The sequence below is a fragment of the Quercus robur genome, chromosome 7, assembly GCF_932294415.1.
Source record: "Quercus robur chromosome 7, dhQueRobu3.1, whole genome shotgun sequence".
Classification (NCBI taxonomy): domain Eukaryota; kingdom Viridiplantae; phylum Streptophyta; class Magnoliopsida; order Fagales; family Fagaceae; genus Quercus; species Quercus robur.
The window spans coordinates 7,875,731-7,895,599 of record NC_065540.1 but is presented as its reverse complement, the minus strand read 5'-3'; the positions used below and the strand labels follow the sequence as shown (position 1 = coordinate 7,895,599).

At 32.8% G+C, this 19,869-nt stretch overlaps 2 protein-coding genes across 3 annotated transcripts; one reads left to right on the top strand and one right to left on the bottom strand.

Moving 5' to 3' along the window:
- Nucleotides 1–5,028: 5,028 nt before the first annotated feature.
- On the top strand, nt 5,029–11,555 carry LOC126692026 (uncharacterized). Its single transcript, XM_050387429.1, has 4 exons — nt 5,029–5,541; nt 5,804–6,787; nt 10,523–10,570; nt 10,659–11,555. Exons 1-4 carry the CDS (start codon nt 5,299–5,301, stop codon nt 11,103–11,105), a joined length of 1,722 nt encoding a protein of 573 aa, XP_050243386.1. The 5' UTR covers nt 5,029–5,298; the 3' UTR covers nt 11,106–11,555.
- A 2,576-nt stretch (nt 11,556–14,131) lies between these two features.
- LOC126692025 (sulfite exporter TauE/SafE family protein 4) lies at nt 14,132–19,638 on the bottom strand. 2 transcript variants are annotated; one of them, XM_050387427.1, is made up of 12 exons: nt 19,365–19,635; nt 19,059–19,218; nt 18,328–18,528; nt 18,096–18,157; nt 17,950–17,998; nt 17,787–17,842; nt 17,432–17,518; nt 17,182–17,232; nt 16,819–17,058; nt 14,887–14,980; nt 14,617–14,757; nt 14,132–14,486 (listed from the first exon to the last, which is right to left on the bottom strand). In XM_050387427.1, exons 1-12 carry the CDS (start codon nt 19,548–19,550, stop codon nt 14,404–14,406), a joined length of 1,410 nt encoding a protein of 469 aa, XP_050243384.1. In that variant the 5' UTR covers nt 19,551–19,635; the 3' UTR covers nt 14,132–14,403. The 2 variants fall into 2 exon arrangements, with proteins under 2 accessions (XP_050243384.1, XP_050243385.1); XM_050387428.1 differs by lacking the exon at nt 14,617–14,757 and having other exon boundaries at nt 19,365–19,638.
- Nucleotides 19,639–19,869: the final 231 nt, after the last annotated feature.

Here is a 19,869-nt window from a genome sequence, read left to right as displayed (position 1 = left end):
TTATTTCATTATTTTTATCCTGATCCAAGCCATTTCATTATTTTAATCTTGACCCAAGCTCATGTGACATAAGGAGAATTTGAGAAAGTGTGCCTTGGAGGGTATGAGTCAGGAACGAAGCTGGGACATAAAGTTAGGGGAAGCTGTTATGCTATTGGCTCCAACCTCCAACTATTTTGCTGCTTAGCAGTTGAGTTTTTTGTTTTTTTGTTTTAATTTTTAAAGTGTGTCTATTATTGGGTGAGAGTAAAATTATTTTGTTTAACATTTTTTAAAGATCCAGGTTGTTTGTTTTGAGTGAAATTAGTTGATTAGGCTTAATTATTTTTAGTTTTGCTATTAGTAATTTTTGTTGTTGGGCTATTTTTTGTGGGCTTTGTATATTTTGTTTTAGAATTTAGATCTATAAATTTTTGTATGACCTTTAAAAGGAAGAAGATACTTGAGCTACAAACTTTTTTACAATTGCTAATATAGTGAGTGGTTATTGGTAAGTAAACAAATAATGTAAGTAGTGGGTCTAGATGCAAATTAGTAAAAAAAAATTTACTTCGATGGTTTGTAAAAACATTGTAGAAAAGTTTAGGGCTATAACATTATTCTTAAAATAACTAATGATATTTGTTAAGAGGGGCAAAGTATAGTTTTATATAACAAAAATGCTAAAATTGGTACCTCTGTGTGTGTGTGTGTTTTTAATTAAAAGAAAAAAGAGTGGGACATTTCCCCCCAAAGTCCAAGAGTGCCTTCGTCCTTGGTATGAGTAGACTTTTCCTTAGGCCTTTTGCATCAACCCATGTCATGCGTGTTATAAAAGTTGGATGGAGATACGCACAACACCTAAGGCTTATGGAAAAGGTTTGATACTCGAAATTTTCACCCAATTGGATACTTCTAGCTCCTATTGTATGTGGCTAAACATTTTGGAGTCTTTTGGGTTAATATTGCAAAAACTGAAATTAATTTGCGTTATAGGTACTATTGAAACTTATTTGGGATTTTGAGGAGAGAGACTGAATTTCGGTATCACCATTGCCGAAATTCAGCCAAAAGTATGAGAGAGAAGATGCAAAAGGAGGAAAGAGAAAATGTTGAATTTCGGCAACGTGGTTACCGAAATTCGTCTGCCCAGTTCTGCTGCCCAACCCTCTCTCCTATGTGCTCGTGTGTGGAGTGCCCAGGGAAAAAAAAAAAAGGCAATTGCGGTAATGCAATTGCCGAAATAGGGGAGAAAAAGTTTTTTTTTTTTTTTTTTGGTAATTGTCACAATGGCCATGCCGAAAATAAAAAAATAAAAAAAAAGTGGTTCCAAAATATCTGAAAGAGTAAAAAAAAGTAATGTCCACAATATTTTTACAACATTTTCACAATAAATCACATGTAATTAATTATTATTAGTTAAAAAAATTTGTGGCAAAGTAATTGTGGCAATAGGATTTCCGAAAATGTGAAAAAAAAAAAAAAAAGAATTATGGCAATGGGATTGCCGAAAATGTGAGGAAAAGAAAAAAAAAAAAAAAAAAAGAATTGTGGCAATGGGATTGCCGAAAATGTGAGGAAAAGAAAAAAAAAAAAAAAAAAGAGAATTGTGGCAATGGGATTGCCGAAAATGTGAGGAAAAAAAAAAGAAAAAAAAGAGAATTGTGGCAATGGGATTGCCGAAAATGTGAGGAAAAAAAAAAAAAAAAAAAAAAAAAGAGAATTGTGGCAATGGGATTGCCGAAAATGTGAGGAAAAGAAAGAAAAAAAAAAAAAAAAGAATTGTGGCAATGGGATTGCCGAAAATGTGAGGAAAAGAAAAAAAAAAAAAAATTTGTGGCAATGGGATTGCTGAAAATGTGAAAAAAAAAAAAAAAAAAAAAAAAGAGAATTGTGGCAATGGGATTGCCGAAAATGTGAGAAAAAAAAAAAAAAAAAGAATTGTGGCTATGGGATTGCCGAAAATGTGAGGAAAAGAAAAAAAAAAAAAAAAAAAAGAATTGTGGTAATGGGATTGCCGAAAATGTGAGGAAGAGAAAAAAAAAAAAAAAATTTTGGCAATGGGATTGCCAAAAATGTGAGGAAAAGAAAAAAAAAAAAAAGTGGTTCCAAAATATCTAAAAGAGTAAAAAAAAAGTGTAATGTCCACAATATTTTTACAACATTTTCACAATAAATCACATGTAATTAATTATTATTAGTTAAAAAAATTTGTGGCAAAGTAATTGTGGCAATTGGATTGCCGAAAATGTGAAAAAAAAAAAAAAAAAAGAAAAAAAAAAAAGAGAATTGTGGCAATGGGATTGCTGAAAATGTGAGGAAAAGAAAAAAAAAAAAAAAAAAGAATTGTGGCAATGGGATTGCCGAAAATGTAAGGAAAAAAAAAAAAAAAAGAATTGTGGCAATGGGATTGCCGAAAATGTGAGGAAAAGAAAAAAAAAAAAAAAAAAAAAAACAATTATGGCAATGGGATTGCCGAAAATGTGAGGAAAAGAAAAAAAAAAAAAAAAAAAAGAATTGTGGCAATGGGATTGCCGAAAATGTGAGGAAAAGAAAAAAAAAGAAAAGAAAGTGGTTCCAAAATATCTAAAAGATTAAAAAAAAAGTGTAATGTCCACAATATTTTTACAACATTTTCACAATAAATCACATGTAATTAATTATTATTAGTTAAAAAAATTTGTGGCAAAGTAATTGTGGCAATTGGATTGCCGAAAATGTGAAAAAAAAGAAAAAAAAAAAAGAAAAAGAGAATTGTGGCAATGGGATTGCCGAAAATGTGAGGAAAAGAAAAAAAAAAAAAAAAAAAAAAAAAAGAATTGTGGCAATGGGATTGCCGAAAATGTGAGGAAAAGAAAAAAAAAAAAAAGTGGTTCCAAAATATCTAAAAGAGTAAAAAAAAAGTGTAATGTCCACAATATTTTTACAACATTTTCACAATAAATCACATGTAATTAATTATTATTAGTTAAAAAAATTTGTGGCAAAGTAATTGTGGCAATTGGATTGCTGAAAATGTGAAAAAAAAGAAAAAAAAAAAAAAAAGAATTGTGGCAATTGGATTGCCGAACATGTGAAAAAAAAGAAAAAAGAAATAAAAGAATTGTGGCAATGGGATTGCCGAAAATGTGAGGAAAAGAAAAATGGGATTGCCACAAATTTTTTTAACTAATACTAATTAATTACATGTGATTTATTGTGAAAATGTTGTAAAAATATTGTGGACATTACTTTTTTTTACTCTTTCAGATATTTTGGAACCACTTTTTTTTTTATTTTTTTTATTTTTGGCATGGCCATGGTGACAATTACCAAAAAAAAAAAAAAAAAAATCTTTTTCTCCCCTATTTCGGCAATTGCATTACCGCAATTGCCTTTTTTTTTTTTTCCCTGGGCACTCCACACACGAGCACATAGGAGAGAGGGTTGGGCAGCAGAACTGGGCAGACGAATTTCGGTAACCACGTTGCCGAAATTCAACATTTTCTCTTTCCTCCTTTTGCATCTTCTCTCTCATACTTTTGGCTGAATTTCGGCAATGGTGATACCGAAATTCAGTCTCTCTCCTCAAAATCCCAAATAAGTTTCAATAGTACCTATAACGCAAATTAATTTCAGTTTTTGCAATATTAACCCAAAAGACTCAAACATTTTGACCAACCCATTTTAGCCCCTAGAGCTTAGCTGACCTTGCATGCTAGACATTACTAAGAATAGCTTCCCAATACTCTATGAAAGAGAAACCAAAGACCCTAGGTCAATTTTTTCCCAAATTATGCTATAAGGCATTTTGTTTTGTCCAAAAAAAGCCAATTGAAAATTACTCTTTACCTAACATGTTAGGGGTCCAAAGCCTCATTTATTGTTCAACATCAATTAGTAAGAGCACTTAAAACTCAATGTAAAAGCTCCTCATTCATATCAAATAAGGTCTATCACGTTTTACCCTTAAAATCTTAACTTCATAACAAAAGCCCATTCAGCCATCAAGGAGTGACATGATTATGAGGCATAAGGGGTGAAAATAGTGAAAGCAAGAAGTCTTTTCTCTTTCCCTCATCACCTCTTTCAAATTGTATGTGAGAGGTGGTTAAAGATTAATGAATTTTGCATATTCCTCCACCCTTTGTTGTTTAACACTTTGATTTTATTCTTGTGATGCACCATTAACCTCTATTCAATAAATATTAAAATATTGAGTTTGACTCTCTCAAATTAATCGCACTTTAAAAAAACCTAAAGGGAGTTTTAGGCACGTTCTATAATTTCAACCTCATCACAAAAATGTTCTTGACAATTTCATAATATGACTAATCTAGTGATAATTTAAAAATTGCATACTATAACTCATTTGTAATGAAATTGAATTGTAAATGGATGGGTTAAGTTTACTTGGTTAACATTCTTTTTTATTATATATAAATATATATATATATATATTTAAAGACTAGACAATAAATGACATCACGCAAATAAAGAGAAAATTTGTAAGTATAAAAAATTTCACCATTGTTAATGTGACAAATTATTAATAATAGTTAAAAAAAAATGATCTAAATAGTATGCCAAATAAAAACCAAAATCTCATTAAAAAAGAAAAACAAAATTATGAAACTTTTTGTGTATTATATTATTAAGCAGGCAATTAAATGACCACACAGCCACACGTGTCTATCAAATCACTCAATTGAGTGGAAACTAGAAACTCATTCATTTCCCCCACAAAATGGGTTGAAAGTGGAACAAAGTCTTCACTTTTCAATAAAATAAAATAAAATATAACTATTAAAAAAAAATAATGTTAGGAGACTTTTTCAATCATTTATTAATAATAAATTATTTAAAATTTTTTTTGATATCATCATAAATATAAAAAAACTGTAAAAAAAAAAATAGTTATTTTTTAAAATTTTCCATAAAAAGATACTTAAAAACATTTCATAATTCACAGCGTTTAAAAAATAAATAAACAAATAAACGGCAAACTAAAAAGATCGTGGCAATGTGTAAGTAGTAGACTAGTTAGTTGTGCTCATTAACACTGAGGAGGATGATGACGATGATGACACCTCACTCAACAAAAAGATTTAACTGTGTTTAAACCAAAAAAAAAAAAAACAGACAGGATCCACAACAATCCACATCCATTCCCTTCTGCACAAACTAAGAGAAAATCGAAATCTCTCTCTCTCTTTCTCTTCAAAACTTCACGTTCTTCCAAAAATCTATACCAAAAATCGCTCTTTCCTTTTGAAGATTTTTGGGCAAAGCACCCAAAAAAAAAAAAAAAAAAAACCCTAGTGCAGAGAAAAATTTGGAATGGATGAGAAGAATCAGAAGCAGAAGCAGCAGAAGCAGCAGCAGCAGTGTTGTTCATCGGAGGATCGGAGCGACAGCAGCGAGTACACGTCGGAGGACGAAGGAACGGAGGATTACAGACGAGGAGGCTACCACGCTGTTCGAATCGGCGATACTTTTAAGAATGGCCGCTACGTTGTGCAATCGAAGCTCGGTTGGGGCCACTTCTCCACCGTCTGGCTCGCCTGGGACACCCAATTCTCTGTACCTCTCTCTCTCTCTCTCTCGTTTTTGTTTTCTGGGTTTTTTTTTTTTTTGATTGAATGTAGAATGTGAAAAAAAAAGAGAGCATTTTGAGCATTGGGTGTGAAATTGTGATTGAAATGTGTTTGAGGATTATTAGTTTTTTTTTTTTTTTTTGAATATATAAAAATAAATATTATCCGTTTATGGATTGTGCTAAGAAAAGTTGGAGTGTTTGATTTAATAAAATGATTGGTTAATGATTATTGCAAATTGGGGGCAGAGATATGTGGCACTGAAAGTGCAAAAGAGTGCTCAACATTACACGGAGGCGGCGATGGATGAGATAACCATCTTGCAGCAGATTGCTGATGGTGACCCAGATGATAAAAAATGTGTGGTGAAGCTGTTGGATCATTTTAAGCATTCGGGTCCCAATGGGCAGCATGTTTGTATGGTTTTTGAGTACTTGGGGGATAATCTTTTGACCCTTATCAAATATAGCGATTACCGGGGTTTGCCACTTCATAGGGTGAAGGAGATCTGTTATCATGTTTTGGTGGGATTGGATTACTTGCATAGACAGCTCTCAATTATACACACCGATTTGAAACCAGAAAATATACTGCTCATGTCAACGATAGACCCTTCGAAGGATCCTAGAAAGTCTGGAGTTCCTCTCGTTCTTCCGAATAGTAAGGATAAGGCTGGATTGGAGTCTGGGGTTGCGAAGGAAATTAGGAAATTAAATGGGGATTTGACTAGGAACCAGAAGAAAAAGATTCGTAGAAAGGCTAAGCGAGCGGCTCAGGGATGTGTGGAGAATGAGGTTGCTTTGGAAGATGAAGCAGATGCAGAATCATCTGGTGCTGTAGAGTCTTCGCCTAATACAAATTTGAATGTGGGTTCTGTAGAAGACCATCCCACTAGTTCTGTCAATACAAATAGATTATCTGATGCTGATGGAACAAAGGGTGCCAAACTAGAACATCAGTGTAGTAAGAGAGGAAGCCGCTCCACTAGGCAGAAATTGTTGGCATCAGCGGACCTCAAGTGCAAGTTGGTTGACTTTGGGAATGCATGTTGGACATACAAACAGTTCACAAATGACATCCAGACAAGACAATATAGGTGTCCAGAGGTGATCCTTGGATCTAAGTATTCTACTTCAGCTGATCTTTGGTCCTTTGCTTGCATTTGTTTCGAGCTTGCAACGGGTGATGTACTCTTTGATCCTCATAGCGGTGACAACTTTGATAGGGATGAGGTATGGATGTTATTCACTTGTTTACTTTTTTTTTTTTTTAATTACTTTTTGTGCTAAATATATGATCTCTGCCTTTGTTTTCTCTCTCTAGAAATCAATGTAATTTGAAAACAAATAATCAATCTTCAAATTTCTGTGTTTATTTTATTTCTGCTACTATTTATATTCAATTACTAATGGATAGTTATGCAACATTAGGAGTTCAATTATACAATTTGCATGCTACTCTAATGGTTGTTCCATTTGCAATTATACCTTTAGAAACATAGGGCTATAGAACCTTGTGCATAAGATTCTAGCATTACATGTGTGCTCCACTCAAATTGTGAACTCTGCAAGTAATAAAACGTACTAGATATCTTCCTCAATAAAAGAACATTGAAATTATGATGTTATTTAAAAATAAAGCTCAGTCTAGAGTTTCAATTACAGAAAACATGCTGAAGCATTGTAGAATAACTTAACATGACAAGTGATTTTATCATGTGGTTATGCTAGACAAGAATGACAGTACTATAGAAATAATGCATTTGCAACATGCTACTAACCATAATAACAATCTGCCTATGAGCTTTGAGTTCTGGCTGAAATGGCACCTCTCCCCCTTGTAAGAGAAAAGAGGAGGGTGAGTTCACAGGTTCAAGACCTACCAAAAAAGGAAAAAAGTAATAACAACCTGCTAATATCAACAAATTCCTAACCAATCAGTGTCAACTTACCTCTCCCCCTTGTAAGAGAAAAGAGGAGGGTGAGTTCACAGGTTCAAGACCTACCAAAAAAGGAAAAATGTAATAACAACCTGCTAATATCAACAAATTCCTACCCAATCAGTGTCAACTCTAATGAAGTTGACTTTATCTAGTACTTCATGCTAATTCAAACCAGGAGCTCATGCATTTTTTCCAACTTAGATCCAGTTAGGGATGGACAAGGTACATGGTTTAATTTTTATTTTTAATTTTTTAATTTTATATTATGTGTACACATAGTCATGCTCTTGTAGGTTTGGAATCGATACAAGTTATTCTAAATCTTGTACTATTCCGAGCACAAATGTAAATAGAGTAATAGACGCATTTCTCCAATGCTAGCTATCAGAAATAATATGATTTTTCAGGAGCCTATTATATTATAGTCACACTTATAACTCTAATTTATTAGTCTATTTTGTTTTATTTAAGCACATGAGCAAGAATATCTAGTAGTTTGATTACCAACTATGATTACTGTCATAAAAATACAAGTTTATATAGGGAAAAAAATCAAGATTACCAATTCCCACAACATGGGAAAGTTGGTTCAGTTGCTCTCTTGTTACCTAGAGCAAGCCTTCACAAGATTTGATTACCAGCGTCGACCAACTACACTATGTTTGGTTGGAATGAAGAGGGAAAGAAAGAAAGGAGAGGAGAGAATGGAGGAAGGGAAGGGAAAGGGAGAATCTCCATGCCCTATGGGCCCACTATTTTGTTTCCTCCCAAATTGAGAGAAAACGGAGGGAAGAGGAGAGAAAAAATAGTGTCTTGATATTTTATTTTTTGTGTGAACTGGTCTCCATATTCTCCAACACAAGCAAACACCTCGGGGGATTAAACTTGTTCCTTCTATTCCCTTCCCTTCCTCTTGCCTTTCCTTTTTTTCCCCCTTTTATGTTTCCTCCCCCTATTGAATTAAACATAACGTTAGGGTAATCTAAGTAGTTAATCCCTGTTAAATGTGAAAGATGTTTTGTAGTAGTAGTAGATATTAATGTGCTAGATGTTCAAGGACATCTTCTAGCCCTTGATTTTTACCTCCATCGAGTTTCATGGTGTATATCTGCCATCATATTCAAATTCCTACTTAAGATTTTATAAACAACGCAGATTCTTAAATCTGGAGGGCTTTTGTGAACCCTGGTGCTTTTGCACAATAATGGTCATCCCAATGATAGTATTATTTTTAATTTTGTACCATAAAGTGATACTTATTTAAAAAAAAAAAGTACTATTAAGTGTTATATACTTATATGGGGTAAACTAACTCTTGTGAATGAAATGCAGTTAGTAAATCCCAATGGAATAATTCTTTTGATTCTCTTGAATAGGATAATTGATACAATGTGAGATTTGAAGCTAACAATGCTTAATGAAATTTTCAAACATTACTGTCTAACAGCCTTAAAAAGTCTCACAATTTTAAAATCAGTTGCTTGTATGACTGATGTATTTAACTTAGTTTGATTGTTGCTTGGGATCTGTATATGACTTAGATATATTCCACTGAGTTCAGCATATGTTAGATTTATAAATTTTAGCTGTGTTATGAACCTAATTATAAAAGTAGTAAAGTTTTCTTCAAATGTTTGGAATTTGGTACCACATTGTGTGATGTGGATTATTTGGAGGGAGAGAAATAATTGCATATTTGAAGATTTGGTGCTTTCTGGGGATAAGCTCTTAGAGTTTTTTGCGACCACTTTGTTTGATTAGTCTCTTACGTGGGGTTTTACCTCTTCAAAATCCATTCTGCTGTTTTTAGATTCACTTTTTTCTTGTACATTTTTTGTTTTCCTTTGTTGTTTATACATATTTCCTTCATTTACTTCATCTCTTTGATGGAGTAGCTTCTTTTTAATACAAATTTTTCTTACGTATCCAAAAAAAAAAAAAAAAAAAAGTAGTAAAGTTCAACCTACCTTTACTGTCACTGTTGTTCTATCAGTTATGTAATCGGATGTGCCAGTTGTTATAGATGCTGCTTATATAAGATAAAAGCTATCTAATATTGTATAAACTCTAAAATAGATTAGCTCTGTATGCTGCTATCTGTTGTTAATGAAATAACTGATAAATATACATATTACATTTGCCAAAGGTCTTTGGACTAAATGGCATTGCCTGATGAACAAGTGTGGAGTGTGATGTCTTGGGTTCAGTCTAGTATGGGCTTTTTAGCTATTTATGGAATTCATGTACAAATTGATGAACATAAATGTGAGCTGACAAATAATGCTGCTGCTGTACTCTTTAGTAATTATTATCATATTAATATCTGAAACTACAGTTGTCAATCACTTAATATATTAGAAATCCTAAGCTGAAAGTATTATTTTAAGACTTCTGCAAACCCAAGTTGCCAAAGTATTTAGCTTAAATGAGATAATATTTCTAGGAGGGAACAAAAACTCGTTTTATCAAGCACTGAATCTTTACAATCCACTATACTGCATATCTAATGAGAACATGAACAATCTATGTTTGTATTTTTCTAGGAGGGTTTATGTTTTTTTAAGTGTCACTTTTTTAGGTACAACTTATTTGTAGTCCGCTTATTTTTTAAGCAAAATAAGCCAATTGATATAAGCTAATCCAAACAAGTGAAGACACTTGGTCATGATAGGCAATGAGTCAACATATTTGCTTTATCCTGAAGGATCTGGGCATTTGGTTGACTATTTTACTGTTTACTTTGCACATACACACACACATGAGGTTTGAGGTTCCTTAGAATTGACTGTTGTAATTCTTTGGGCTGTTCTTTCCATATATAAAAGTGGAAAGCAAGAAACTTCTGGATGACTTTTACATGTCTTTCTACTGTAGATTTAGGCTTTCTTAAGTTCGTGCTGTGGATAAGTATTTAGTTTTTAAGCATTCAAGTGTAATTTTTTTTCAATGCTTTAATGGGTTAAGCATTCACATAAGTCATATCTAATATGAATGATTTTTTAACATTTTTCTTTAATTGTTTTAGGACCACTTAGCATTAATGATGGAGCTTCTTGGAATGATGCCGCGCAAGGTGAGGAAATTATCTTTCCCATGATTTAAGAAGTTCAGTTTGTGAGATACTTGTGCCTCACTTCTAATATGCCAACAATTGTCCTCAGATTGCTTTAGGTGGCCGCTATTCCCGGGATTTCTTCAATAGATATGGCGATCTAAGGCATATTCGTCGGTTGCGTTTTTGGCCGTTGAACAAGGTGCTTGTAGAGAAGTACGATTTCAGTGAGCAAGATGCAGCTGACATGACTAACTTCCTGGTCTCAATCCTTGATTTTGTTCCTGAGATGCGGCCCACTGCAGGTCAGTGCCTTCTTCATCCATGGATCAATGCAGGACCTCATCTTTTAGAGCCATCTATGCCTTCTAATCAAAACCAAGCAGCAGAAAGTGTGGTTTCTGATAAAAATAAGAAGGAGAAGGATGAGAGGGAAGCAATGGAGGTTGGAATGGGAAACATTGTCCTCAATTCAGATTCTAATTCTAAACCAATCAAAGATTCCCCATCCAGCAGTAACCCTTCCAAGGGAGCCGCTAGTAGTTCATCTAGATAGGACTGTGGCACATTTTTCTTACTGAACCTACATCATCATCATCTTCCGAACAGTATTATTTGATAGCTGCTGCATTCTTGTGAGGCATGATTGATTCCCTTGTTTTGGTTTGCACATTTGTATTGTGAAGGAGCATGGGGTGGATGGCATTAGCATTTGGTTCTTACAACGGCAGAGAAGCTTGAGCGAAGCAATAGCTTAAAACAAAATTGATGCTCTGATTCTGAGAAAATTCTCTTTGAAGCATATTTATTGGACAGTGAGCGTACACCTTTGCATACAATGAGACACGTGGCCATTGTTACGACTGAGTTGTTCGTGAACATTTTTCATTTGAATCATTTCAATTTGATTCATGTACTGGATTGAATTTCTTGATGTTGAAACTATCGATATATATTATTCAAATCCTGTAGATTTTCCCGAGCATAAACGGTTGTTGGCTTCTCAGATTTCTCTGGATATATATTTTTAAATTGTTTTTTAACTAATACATAATTGGGAAAAAATGGCATTAACTACATTATGATTTATGAGCTGCTCGCTTAACATAAACGAGGTGTTTCTGGAGTTTAGAAATAGATGGGCTTTCTAGGACTCATGCTTTCTACATTTACAGTAAGGTCTTTCAATTTCATTAGGCTGGGGCAACAAAAAGGAGACTGGTGCTGGTCTCATGAGGAAGACTTTTGGGGAAGACTTCTTATTATTATTTAATTTGACAGTTACAGCAGAGGTAGGAGATTCAAATCCTGAATGATTTTGTAAGAGATTTTAACTTATTACGTTACAAGTCTCTTTAACACATTTTCCTAGTTACTTTGTGCTGATTTCGTGGTATTCCTCGAATATTTCATAATTTATACCCATGAGTTGACTATTCCCATTACAATAGTGATTTTGTGAAATGTCATCAATTTAATCTGTCTTGATCATCATCAAGGTGGCCTCACTTTTTTATTTGCCGTCCAACAAAAAACTTGCCATTCCAAAACAATCATTAAGGATTGTGTAACAGGTGGATCAGGTTTTATCAATTACAACTTTTTTTTTTTTTTTTTTGGGTTGAAGCAATCAATTATAACTATTAAAGACGCCAAAATTAATAATTTTCAATAGGCTTAAGAAAAAAAAAGATGTCATTGTTTGGTGGGAAGTAAAGTTCAAAGTTTTCTATTTATGACTTATGAGTTATCCCATACTCATGGCACAACTATAATACAATCGAAAAACCAGCCTTGTCCCAGGTTGATGTAATCAGATCTCATTACCTACTCGTGTGAGAGGTCATAGTTAAGTAATGGAATAGCTCTCTCCTACACCAAATTCCAAATATATGTTCACTTATCTGCTAAGATTTTATATATGAAAATGAGTCTAATTTCCAAATTTATTTTACATTATCTCCATCTTTTGTCCCTGTTCTCACTACTTTTGCCAGTCCCATGTGGGATTGGCAGCTTTATGTCGTACAAAGAATAATTTTAGTAATACACACTTGGTTATAATTGTCTTACGTAGTAAATTAAGTGAAAAAAAAAATATAGATTTTTTTTATAGCAATAGATAGTCATTTAAAGTTTGTCACATATAGTGTCCGTTTGGAGAGTACTGAAAGTTGCAGTGCGTTTTACCTTTCAAGTTTTGCCTTTTTTTTTTTTTTATTCAGCCGCAACATTTGACTCAGTCTTTCGTGAACAGTGCATTTGTGTACTGTTCATGAACCCATAAATTTCACTTTTTAACAACTTTTTCATTAAAAATAGGTCCCGCGACACTATTCACACATTTAAAAATTATTTTGTTACAGTATTTTCAGTTTCAGTTTTTAATTTCAGCAACAATAAGCTCAATTCAAACAGACCCATAATAGTTGTGACAAAATGGATATGAAAATACATGGCACTATAATAATTCCCGTGCAAAACCTTCTAAGCCCCACGTGAGGTAGGAAAAAAAAAAAAAAAAAAAAGAAGGCAAAAGCTAACAAAACAAAAAAGAACATATGTTTTAAACTTTTGCGGTTTTTCCACATGAGCTCTTCCATGGTGATCCTCTTAAATAATATTCAGATCTTGAGGAAAAAAGGGATTCTCTTCCGTAAAGGATTCGAGCTATTTTAGCCAAACAAATGGACAGATTTTAATTGAATTCATGGGATAGCAGCCAAGCCTGTGACGTATGACAAAACAAAAGGGACCAAGGCAAATGTACCCTCATTGATCACATGTTAATACTTTTCAGTGAATAATTTTTTAATGTATTTGTAGCCATCAAAGAGCTCCAAAATGAGCACCTACCTACCTGAAAAAAAAAAAAAAAAGAGCACCTGCCTACCATCAATCATATTACATTCATCATCCATTGTGCGTGGCAAAACCAAGTACATCTCTCAAAGTAGGTGAAGCTCTCTCACATCAAACTATTATTGGAGGAAAGCGAGGGGTAGATGAATTATTGCAATTCTACCTTGCAAGCTTAGCAAATAGTATGGACCTGCAATTAATATTATTATTATTCTTAATTAAGACTTTGAGAATGAAAATTAAAAATTTCCCTTTTGTTGGATTAAAATGTTTTTTAAAATTAGGTAAAATACAATTAATATTTTTGAAGTTTGGACTAATGCCAATAAAGTCTAAAACTTTTCAAAACTAATCAAATTGATCCTTAAATCCAACTGTACTTTTAACCATTACTCATTCTCTCTCTCTCTCTCTCTCTCTCTCTCTCTCTCTCTCTCTTATTGTGATTAGAGACCAAATTGGTCAATTTTGATAAATTTTGGACATGTTTGTCATTAACCCACCCAAATCTCAAGATTGTTAATCATATTTTATCCTTTAAAATTTTTATATTTTTCTACATTAAAAGGCAATGCATTGTATAATGGTTAGGACTATTGCATGATTTTCCAGATCCAAATCCTAGCAAGTATAATTTTGCAAATGATTAGCAATAATAATAATAATATTGATGATCATATATAATCAATTTGATGATCATATAGAATCAATTTGCAAACATTATCTAAGAAAGTAATTCCATTAAATACTTTGCATAAATCTGAATGGGGGAAATCAAATGCATGTTAGCCAGTAGCTAACACACAATACAGCCTGCCTAAGCCACACCACACAAAGCAGACCTTTATTGCTTCACAACAATATTTCAGGTTTTATTTTCCTTTGGAGGGGGATAGAGTTTGGTCAACTAGGTGTTGGCCAACACTCCCCACTGCCTTTGCATCCATTTTTCCTTAGCACTTCCAATATTGCATGGTTGCCATTGTCAACAATCACTGGCTGCTGCAGAACCCTAAAAACCCCATGAACTCATGATTGTGTATCATTTCAATGCTAGTCTCAATACCAATGACCCCTGAGAAAATTTTCACCAAAAAAAGAAGAAGAAGCTTACTAAGTAGCCACATGTATTTTAAAAAATAAATAAAAACCCAAAAAGAAAATGTAATTGAAATACAATTTTAGGTCTAAGGGATGTAGTATACCCATTGTGATTGCACTAGCAAAGATAACACCAGAGAGAACAAATACAATAATTGATGCTCTCTTAAGAAATGTGATTATTTTTCTTATTATAAACTGTCCCCAGAATCCAGCTAAAATAGACACTGATGTGAGGTATAAAGCTGAAACAAAAAAAATATTAATGTGGTAAATGTTAAGAGCTAGGAATGATCAATAAAACAAAATAATTGGTATTAATACACTTTGGAAATAAAAAATCAAAGAAAGGATATAGGAATTGAAGGATATACCATAAGGAATAGGAAACCTCTTGAGAAGATAGAACTCCACCACGGATAAGGATGAGGAGAACATCATGACAAATGTGGCTGTCGCACTTGCAACCTATTGAAAAAAAAAAAAGAAAAAAAAAAGGAATTATTCTTTAAATTTCAAGAAAAAATTACCTTGCAGTTTGTTTTTGTATATATATATATATATTAACATTCTTGCATGATTTAGCTAAGACTTGAAAATGATGGGTGCACTTTCACAGTCATAGTAAAAAGGGAAAGGTTTTTTTTTTCAGTCATAGTATAAAGGAAAAGAATTAATACATACAAGGACAAGGGGGAAGATAGTGCATTATCTCTCACTTTACTGCTGAAAGTAACAAAAGAATATAATAATGTTTAAAAAATTACACTATTTTTACAGCATTAAATATATGACACATTTTATGATTAGTCTACAATAAATAAAAATGATGTTAACATCAAAATGATATTACACCAATTTTTCAACTTTTACCACCTCATGGAATTGTGAAAAAGAATTTTTATTTTTTATTATTTTTTATCTAACATTGTTCATTTAAGTGAAAGTTTGTAATAAAAAAAAAATACTTAACTATTTATAATAAAAAATAATTATATTTTTAAATTAAGAGTCTTATAATTTAATAACATTATTTGGTCTCTTATAGGAGGAGAATTAAGGTTCACATACCTATTTCTTCACTTGTTGTAATAAATATTTGAATTATAAAAAAATTACACTATTATCAACTTTCATCAAATGAACATATAAACTTCTAAAAAAAAAAAATTGAGTTATTAAAAAAAACCTTTTATCAATTTTCACCACAAATATATATATATATATATATATATTAAAAGCTAATCCAATCTCAAGTCAATATTACAAAAGAGCCGTATTTTGAGAATTGAGCTTTCCTACCTAATCACATCATTTTGACTTTGGATCCAATGAAAAGGTGCAAGTGAAAGGAAACAGCTTGTGGCTAGTTCTTCGGTACATTGAACCCATTAGGATATTTATTGGATTTTTTTCGCTTTCGCACAAGTAACTTGAGATCGAGTGTCCAACCAACTTGGCCAATCCTTGGGTTGGTATTTATTGGACTTAATCATTACCCTCCAACAATATGAATTTGTTGCGTTTAAGGCTTTTTAAGCCCTAGAACCTAAAAGGCACTACAATTTTATTGTGACGGATAGTCTTTAAAGCAAGGCCATGCTGCCATGATCAAAAATGGGTTGTACTCTTTAATTTATAATCTAAAAGTAGTTTTTTTTTTTGATGAGATCTAAAAGTAGTTAGTACACCCATAACTAGGACCAGCTATAATGATAAGTATTGTACACATTTAAAAGTGTATAAGAATCTCAAAAAAAAAAAAAAAAAAAAAAAAAAGTGTATAACATTTACCATTTTTGCAAATGCGTATAGCATTTGCCAATTTTTTTTGTTTATAAGAGCATTCATATTAGCTTAGGCAAAAAAATTCTTCTATTTTAATATGAGAACCTACTTTTACTATTTTACATACTTTTCAAAACATTCTATATCAGATTATTTATTTTATGTTACATAACATTAAAATATCATTTTTTCTTATTTTTTAAAATTATTTCTCTTTCTTCGTATACAATACCATTATCTACTCTCTTTCTTCAACCTTTAAATGCGTAAATAAAGAATAAAAAACTATATGCATAGTGAATAGTGAAATTATATGTAAAGTGAATAGTGTAAGGGTATATTTACATGATTACTGTAGCAACGTTGCAAATTTACACATTTTTAGCTTGAATAATGTAGGTGATTTTGGAAATTAAATGTATAAAATTGATACATTTTAATTTCTATTCTGCATTATTTGATGCAAACCATCTAAGAGGGTAATGTAAACATATAATAGTCCATATATTTATATATACCTGGGGGATGACACCAATCTCAAGAAGAAGTGGACCTAGAATGAATCCACCACCAGAACCAAGTAGACCACCTACAGTGCCTCCTAAAATACCACATAATGAACAGAATGCAATGTGCATTGCAGTCCATCCTATGGAAGCCTCGCAAATCGATTCTGTGTTGCCTGTGCTCATCCTCTTCTTGTGTTCTTTATACAACTTAACTGATTCATATCCAAACACTCCAAGTGCAATGGGGAACTGAGACAAAGACAACAACAATAATTAATGGTGAGGGTGACCTCACGACAGAAAAGAGTTTAAAAAAAAGTTGAGTACGGCAAGTGGGCTCAGTGATATTGATAATTTGATATATATATCTACCTGCACGCAGAATAGCACCCAATACCAGACACTGCATACCTCCACATCATTCTGAAAAAATAAAATTAAAAATTGAGATATATAAAAAATATGCAATCAAAGAGAGAGAGATCTAGAGAGAGTGTGGAGGCAAGTCTCATGCCCCTAGGCCCTAGCTGTGGGGTTCACTTGTTTGTGAGAGGTAGGTAAGCACATGAGAGATTTTCACCTAGAGAGAGAGAGAGAGAGAGAGAGAGAGAGAGAGACTTGCCTTGATGATCTGCAAGGCTAGGAAAGCAATCCATACAAGCACTAGCACCCAAATCCACTTCCACCTAAGGTTGAAACATAGTATTTGCTGAAATATAGAGCATTTTTCAGTTAACCTATATTTGGATTAGATTAATTCTCAATATATATATATAAATATATGATAAATAAGAAAAATTTTTATTAAACAAGGCCACTCCGTGATACAAGCAGAATGAAGTAGCTAAAAACAAAATATATACGGAAAAACAAACTGTACAAATAAGCTAATAAGCTTTCGAAACAAAGGTAATTCAAAGGCAACTCATCATGAAGATTGAGAAACTTGGAAGCTTATGAAGTAACATTTTGCTCACCATTTGAGATTTCTCCTCTCTAGGTACCAATGGGTCATACTCTGTATCAATCAGAACTGCAATTACCCCCCCAAAAAAAAAAAACAGTAAAATTTACTTGACTACTACACAATAATTTATGAAATAAAAATAAAAATGTATGGTTGTGCATGTGCAATCTTACGTTCCCCGCGAGAGTTGACCAAAGCTTCTTGCTGTCTGGCTATTTCTTTCTGCAATTTTTTTTCTTTCCATATTAATTAATTTGAAACAAGCAAATTTTATAGAAAAGGTTGTGGCATATATTAAATTACAATTCATAGAACCCACATTGAAAATAGTCTCTTCCTTCCACATCTCGATTGCCTTGCAGAAAGACCTCGATGAGGTACCTATATAATCATGAAAATTTTATAAACAAAAGAGAGAGAGAGAGAGAGAGAGATCTGTCAGCAGGAACATAAAGTAACGTGCACTAAAGAACTATTTTTTTTTTTCCACAAAACTGTAAGAAAGTGATATAAAGATTAAAAAAAAAAAAATTGGGTAATTTTTAACTGACCCAAGAAGAGAATAATGATGAGGACAGTGATGAGCCAGTAGGGGAAGACAACGCTAAGAGCCACACCAATAGTGATGCCTAGCATAAGCATGGGCTGGAAGAGAAGGGCAAGATCATAATCTAGGATTGGCACTTCCTTTGTTGGATGTGGAACTCTTAGATTGTACCAAACTGATGATGCTGATGCCCCCATTATCATACCTGCAAACCATTTCACATATGAAAACAACCTCAACTTCAATACAAATACCAGTATTACATTACAACAAAAAGAAAAAGAATTACTATACAATTGGTTTAAAGTTCAAATAAAAAGTGGTAAATTTGTCAGCCAATTTCAATTTCCTTCTTTAAAATAGTCATTTCTATGAATCAAATGGAATAAAGCAAAAAAAAAAAAAAAAAAAAAATCATTAATGCCAAGCACACAATTTTCAAAAGGACCAAAATGGATCAACAAAATGCTCTGACTTTTGAGTCCACCTCACTTCAGCTAAGTTTGATCCACTTTTTAGCTTCTTGCCTTCTTCTAGCTATTTGCCTTCACTATATTTCTAAACCTTTCAAGTTAAAACTTATCTCTCAAAAAAAAAAAAAAAAAAAAAAAAAAAAGCTACATAACTTATAAGGCCTTATTGAAATTAGTCAGACAATTAAAAGTTATTAAAAAGAATATGAATCTGAGAGAGATTACAAGGAGGAGATCAAATAATGGATGACATATATATTACATTTAGAAAGCGCAGCAGCAGACTTGGTATCAAAGCCAACAATCAAAGTAAGCATGGGAACAAAAATGCCTCCTCCTCCTACTCCACCAACAGTTCCACATGCTGATCCCAGAAATCCTATCACGGTTGCCAACACAAGTCTCCAACTGAACTCTAATTCCTGCATCAAAAAAATTCAAAAATCCAATAAGCAAATACCAATAATTCTCTCATATAAACAACCAAACAAACATACATACCCACACACATTCAAACATGTACTATTAACTATATCAACAAAAGGAACAGGCTTAGAGAGAGACATACGGGCCAAACAGTATCAGTACTACTGCTGGAGACATATGAAGGGTACTCCAATAGAGTTGAGTTTGATGAAGAAGATAGAAGGTTTCTGTTGGGGCTATAACCATTGACATCGCTGAGGAATAGGACAGAAAGAACAGCCACAGAGAAACCTGATAGGAGATAGAGCACCAATACCCTTGTGGCCATTGGTGTCACTCCTTCCCTATTGAATTAATCAAAACTCTTTTTTTCCTCAACACCCAGATATTTATTTTCTGATTTTAACGAGCAATTATATACACAAGAACAAAATATACTGCTGTATATATTATATATATTAATATTTTGCTGAGACAGTGAGAGAGAGAGAAGAGTAATTGTCGCTATAGAGTTAATATTCGGAGAGGGACACCTCACATGCATCACGGACACAAGAGGGTAAAGCCAGGTCAGAGAATACAGAGAAGAAGGGAGTTACCATAATTAATCGTATAATATTTAACTGGTAATGTTACTGTACATATAT

Coding starts and splice junctions, on each gene's coding strand:
- LOC126692026 (XM_050387429.1), top strand. CDS start 5,299: ATGGATGAGAAGAATCAGAAGCAGAAGCAGCAGAAGCAGCAGCAGCAG. Junction 6,788..10,522: donor ACAACTTTGATAGGGATGAG/GTATGGATGTTA, acceptor TAATTGTTTTAG/GACCACTTAGCATTAATGAT. Junction 10,571..10,658: donor TTGGAATGATGCCGCGCAAG/GTGAGGAAATTA, acceptor AATTGTCCTCAG/ATTGCTTTAGGTGGCCGCTA.
- LOC126692025 (XM_050387427.1), bottom strand. CDS start 19,550: ATGGCCACAAGGGTATTGGTGCTCTATCTCCTATCAGGTTTCTCTGTG. Junction 17,519..17,786: donor GAGAGGAGAAATCTCAAATG/GTGAGCAAAATG, acceptor TCTATATTTCAG/CAAATACTATGTTTCAACCT. Junction 14,981..16,818: donor AGATTGGTGTCATCCCCCAG/GTATATATAAAT, acceptor TTTTTTCAATAG/GTTGCAAGTGCGACAGCCAC.